At 36.4% G+C, this 6000-nt stretch overlaps 1 protein-coding gene across 6 annotated transcripts in view; it reads right to left on the bottom strand.

The window, feature by feature from the left end:
• Nucleotides 1-1997: 1997 nt before the first annotated feature.
• Nucleotides 1998-6000, bottom strand: part of EPRS1 (glutamyl-prolyl-tRNA synthetase 1) — a 41312-nt gene continuing 37309 nt past the window's right edge. For all 6 annotated transcript variants that reach the window (XM_030034971.1, XM_030034973.2, XM_030034975.1 and 3 more), the window contains 3 exons: nt 5592-5670; nt 2634-2698; nt 1998-2366 (listed from right to left, as the gene is read on the bottom strand). In XM_030034971.1, the coding sequence (XP_029890831.1) occupies nt 2216-2366; nt 2634-2698; nt 5592-5670 (295 nt within the window). In that variant the 3' untranslated portion in view covers nt 1998-2215. The remainder of the gene's footprint in view (nt 2367-2633; nt 2699-5591; nt 5671-6000) is intronic.

Raw genomic sequence — 6000 nt, 5'->3', positions numbered from 1 at the left:
GTGCGTTAATTTTGATTCATATACTTATTTTCTAGCAGACACAATCTAGTAAGAGTCTGAAAGTTTTCATTCTAGTATAATTAAGAGTATGGACGTTTCTTTAATGCTCTACAGATGGCTCAGGTTGTGCTTCTGGTGAAAGGATACTTGACGTGGACTTGTCTCTCCCAGGCAGGCATTAGCCTCTCTGTGGAAGATCACCACAGAGATCTGCAGGTGAGTCATCCACATTCCAGACACTTCCAAGACCTACAATTATGAGGAATAAACATGCTGGGAAAAGAAAGGCCGGGGGGGGGGGGGGGGGGGGGGGAGGGGGGGGCAGTGCTGGCCTTCTGTGAAATCTCTGGCTTTCAAACACATTTGTAAGTTGAGAGCAACTCATTTCTAAGAACAGTGTTGTCAACATGTTTACTCATTTGATCCAGTCAAGTGGTTGAAGGTTGGCTGTTTGTTCAAACTGATAAGGTTCCAATACCTCTGAAGACCAGTCTTAGTTACCCATCACTTGAGGCTCGGAAAACATCATTCTGGTATTAGTACTTACGCTCTTTCTCAAAGTATAATTCCAGTCACTGTTACAAACAGCATACCAGGATAGAAAGACCTTAAGGCCACTCTTCTGGCATGTCAACTGAAAACAAAAGATGAATGTGTGCACTGACATATCGTTCCCCAAATCCTTTGCTCATGACTACCCCTGACATGTTATCTATATAGTGGGAAAACATCTAGACAGATGAATGCAAGATAGATGATTTTATGATGCAACTGAAGCAAACCCTTCAGGACTAACCATCATCCAAGGAATATTTCAGAGAATTTCCAAATGCTCAAGCACTCTGAGCAAGCTATTCTGAAATACTTACTCGTTTTTGCATTTTTCTGTGAAAAACTGGGGTATTATCACAAGGTGCATGATCCTAAACTAGACAGGCCACTGGTTCAAATTTAATATTCAAAATTTTGACTAGGAAGGCTGACCACAGGAATCTGGGCAAAAGCAAACATTTTGCATGCTTTTGAAAAGCAAAGAAGTGTGAAGATCTGGGAATAGCACTGTAAGTCTCCTGTATACTTAAGACTTTTAGACTATTGATGATACATTAAAATAGGGTTTTAGGAACAGGCAGCTATGTAGCATTGTCCCAGGAAGAGTTTGGGGAGGATCTCACTGGTCCAACTTTTTAATTGCTAAGTTTTGACTCAACTCTTTTCAGGGACAGAAAAGACAGCCTTCAAACATACGAGAGAAAAGAGTAACAAATTAAGCATATGTCATCCAAAAGTTATTTTGTGCCAGGGCTATTTTTTTTTTTTTTTGCAAGTCAATCCTATGCTCAGAGTGGAAGTAATTTTATTGTTAAAATAATTCTGCAACTCTGCAATATCCAGCTTTCTTTGCTAAAGCAACACATAGTAAGTGCAGGAAAAGCAAAGGGTTTTATGAAACATGTTATAGATATAACCACAGCCTAAAATCTTTAGTGTTGAAAATACCTCTCTTCAGATTGCTTTTGCATTACTCATTGCAGTATCACTGAGAAAGCTATAAATGCCAGTTTAAAAGATAAGAGAAACAGGGCTTTGCAAAATATCTGCAAGAAATGGCATTCACCTGCATCTTGCTAACAACGTGGCATTTAATCTAAGATAGCCTTTCAAACTTGTTTTACAATGCGGTGAAAATATCTCCTGAAAACCTGGCTCCAGAAGGATTTTTCAAAAAGGGTAGCATTCACCACACCTACAAGTTAGCAGCAAGTCTGTACTGAAAATTGAAAAATTTGAAGGCAAAATTAAAAGCAGATGTTTTACCTATAAAGTTTATGTCGGCACACTAAACTATACTGTAGAGTGTTTATGATATTCTCTCCAGTCTTTCAGGCATTTTCTCAATGTACAAGAAAAAATATGCACCAAAACAGAAAAAAGGCATGAACAAAGGATACCTATCCTCCCCATTGAGCAACACAGAAAAAAAAACCCAAAGCATATTAGAGCTCACGATACATGTTTATTATTAGAGATGTTTACAGAAAAGTCTGTGAATTACTGCTAGCCTAAGACTGACAACTGGGGGGGTTCTATGGTTTATGGCTTTGTTTTTTGAATCATTTAAAAAGTCGCAAAACTGATTAAGTTTGGGGGCTATTTCAGTCTTATTAAAAAAAGTTCATCCACAGATAAAGGAGAAGGTGCTTTCACTAGTAATTTAGTAACTACGACCAAATAGGGTGTAAAACTTGGCAGGGTTTTTGCCGCAGACACATCTTGCCCCACACTGTAGTTCACGGAGAGGCTGAAAAGGTATGCAGAGGCTTTTTGCTCCCATGGAGGGGGCGCCAGGCTCAAGATCTTGATCCCTGAAAGAAAAGCATACTCATAAATAAATACTCTTATTTAAAAGGTGCAATAAAGTGTATTATACATAAAATCTCAAAAGCACACTAATTAGTCTGAAAGTTTCAGAACTAAGGGAGTAAACACATTGAACTATGCAGGACAGCAACAGTCAAGGGTGAGGACTGTACATCAGTGTTATACCCAGAGGCATCTTACATTCCTGTTTTATATTCAAAACATTTTGATTTTGATCTTGGTAGACACTCTCCAGTTCAGTTATATTTTACCTGGCAGTGGTCTTCTTGATCCAATCCTCGCACTCAATTTCCCCACAAAAAGGGATTTGTACAATCTGAAGGGGACAAGAGGGGGGGAGAGAAAAAAAAAAACCAAAAAACACAGAACAATTATACATCTAAAAAAACCATCCTTGTCTCCAGAGGATTCCTAAATCTTAAGATCTTATATACACTCAAAGTGGGAAAAGTTCCAATTGCTACAATAAAATTTTAATAGCTCTTTCTCATCAGAGAAATAGATAAGCACAGTCATCCCTCCATAGCGCAGCATGGAAAAACCTACACAAACTCAAAGCAGCATTTAAATCAAGTCAGGGTGGTGATTTTATTTTTTTTTTTTAATCCAATATATCTTCCATCTGTGGAAAGTATAAATACCGTTTTCTCCTAAAGTACTCTGTTTTTCAGTAAAAGTTTAAAACTTTCAAACTGCAGAACAAATGCTTGCTTACATACTGCAAGACAGTGCTTTCCTAATGAAGTTTTGATTTTAATTCCATTACTATGAATTTTCTTATTTTCAAAACAAGACAAGGACATACATATTTTAAGAAAACAGAATTGCCAACAGCACATTTTTCTTGGGGGCAGGGGCAAGTGGTGCGTATTTTCCCCCTGTTTCCTTCAGTTAGCTTAACTGAAGAAAATTGAGAAAGTAAAGTTGAAATGATAATCTCATACGTTCTCCTCAGTACTACTCTTAGTTATTGTAGCAAATCTCTTTTCCCAAGTTTTATATTCCATTTTACTTATTTTTTTAGTTTTTAATGGACTTTCACAGTGAAAATTCTGTTTACTACTAAAAAGTAGTAGAGACCCCCTACACACATTTGAACACTCATGTAATGCTAGTAGCTGAGGGCAACAACAGCTACTAAATTCAGCCTTCACAGTCATTTTAATTCTATCCAAACCGTGAATAAGGTTTGCTCATCTGCATCTTTCTTTCGCCAAACGTGCATTCATAGTGCAAAATTCTCAATTTGCCTTGAACTGGAACATACCTTTATTAGACTTCACTTTATAGCTTCACTTTCTTGCAACTGAAAAAAGGAACTATTACCACTCTATTATACTGTTTTTACATTAATCTTTTGTTAGTTAAATGAAACTTTCTTTAAATACCTGTGCAATTATTCTTAAGAGTTTCAACTAAACTTTGCATGCAACTTAAAAGAACACAGAAGCAGTCTGCATTTTTGAAGAGCTAATAGTCTACACTGCAATTATAGTAAGGAGAAAACAGCAACAGGAATTAAGCAGGAGTACTTCAGCTTACAAATTTTCTTCTTAAACAGTAGTCAGTGCTAACATACTGTAATATCAAGAAATTACAGAATACATATGCTATAAAATTTTGTCCATACAACATATATAGGTAGAGTGAAACAAGTCATAAAATGACATATGTCATTTTTTTCAATTCAGATACGCCAATTATAATAATTTTGTATTAACTAAGTACCAAACTGATGCAAGTATCCAACTCGGAATGTAAAAATATTTATTCACATTTCCAAGTTTATACTGTATTTAAATTAGATTATATTAGAGTTCTAAACATAATGCAAATAGTTTAATTATCTTGGGCCTCTCTAGAATCTAGCTATACACAACAATGAGTGTTGGACATTGGAGACCAGGCATTTTACCCTCTCCATAGGCAGAGGGTATCATCTGGAACCTCTGCAGTAGGAAGAGAAGAAAGGGAGTTCTATAGTATTTCATCAAAATTAAAGGATAATAATTTACGTGCATGTACAAATACAGAATTAGCTTCACATTCCATTCCTGCTCTTGGAATGAGCTTGACTACTCCATCTCAAGATTTTTTTATGAGCCTATGTCTTCCTAAACTGTTTCTTTGTCTTGGAGACAGTCGAGCATAGTTTCAGAGTGCTTGTTTAATTCAGAAGTGAAAGATACGTGATGGCACATCTTGAAATCTCTTTAAACTATTTTTGAAGTTAAGAAAAGTAATATGAATTCTTGGCACTTGTGCATTTTCCATCAGAAATTTTGAAATTTTCAGAGTAGATCTAATTGGTACAGACCCTCCTCCCCATCTCGCTTTATAAAATACGTAGCCTTAATGATTGATCCTGGGGATCCTACTGCTTGAACACATTAATCTAAATACATGAACAATTTCACAAGCTGAGGTTTGTGACAGAATTTCAGGGTTAAGAACTTCTCTCAGTGGATCTCTGAAAAAGAAGCAGCAGCTCAATTCTATACCAAAGACTTAATCTCTCATCTAAGCTTCAAATACTTGGCCAGAACTTTGAATTTTTCACAGATCTCTGGATCAGTAGAGCTCAGTCAACCACATTCTGGGTTATTCTTACTACCAACCCAAGGAGGTTTCTGACTTGCAGCAATTCTCAATGAACCCAATGGCTTCTACTCAGGTCATAAAGGTAAAACTTCTTTGACGTAAACAGCATGTACTTTAAACTCTTACTTGGACCCTATTACAAGATTTGACAAGGTTTTTCACTGTTTGCATTAGAATAATAACAGTAAGTTTATCTTAATCTGAATAAAATACTCACATTAATCTCTCTGAGAAGCATTTTCTGATAAAAATGTAACACTTTAAATGGAAATTACCAAACTGCAGCATTGTAAGTCACTTCTTCAAGACACCCCGTCACCTCTGGCATAGGACTAAATTTTGAATGGTGGTGGCCTGAAACACCGTATTTACTAAATACGGTATTTTAGCAAAAGAAGAAAGCAATGTGTATCACAAATTTTGGGATAGCTAATTTATTTTTGTGCAGCCCTACAGGAGAGGTTTCATCTGCTCGTTGTGGTTTTCATGGAACTCTCCCCTCACAGTATTTATATATAAGCTTTGAAATTTCTAGCCCCTGATTATTTGTAAGGGACAGAAAGTGTGTGAAGGCACTTACCGGGACAGAACGAAGTAAATTTCCTTACCTTTCCTGAATCAAGCTCTTTTTGAAAGTCCTCCATAGTATTGGCCACCACCATATGACTTTTTAGGTCCTCAGAAGCTCTAAGAAAATAGAAAAAAATTTGGTCAGGGCAGATTTATGCACATAACCTCACTGGCCAAATGAACTAAGTTTTCAGAGTCAGTCAAAACAATAAGTTACAATAGAAGCTATATATTCATTCAAATCTTCCTAATCAGGTTATGTCTTTCTACCAGTTCTGCCCTCAGATAAAATTTTGATTAATTGCTGATGGGGTGTTCTCCAGGTTGCTGCACATTTCACCATGTTAATTCACACTGTTGTGCATGTCAGTTCAACACTGATCACCTGTAGATAGAAACAGATAAGTACTATAGATGTAGATTTTTCTTTTTAAATTATGTTCTAAA

The sequence above is a fragment of the Aquila chrysaetos genome, chromosome 13, assembly GCF_900496995.4.
Source record: "Aquila chrysaetos chrysaetos chromosome 13, bAquChr1.4, whole genome shotgun sequence".
Lineage (NCBI taxonomy): Eukaryota > Metazoa > Chordata > Aves > Accipitriformes > Accipitridae > Aquila > Aquila chrysaetos.
Note: the sequence above shows the minus strand (reverse complement) of the source record. Positions and strands in the feature narration are given on the sequence as shown.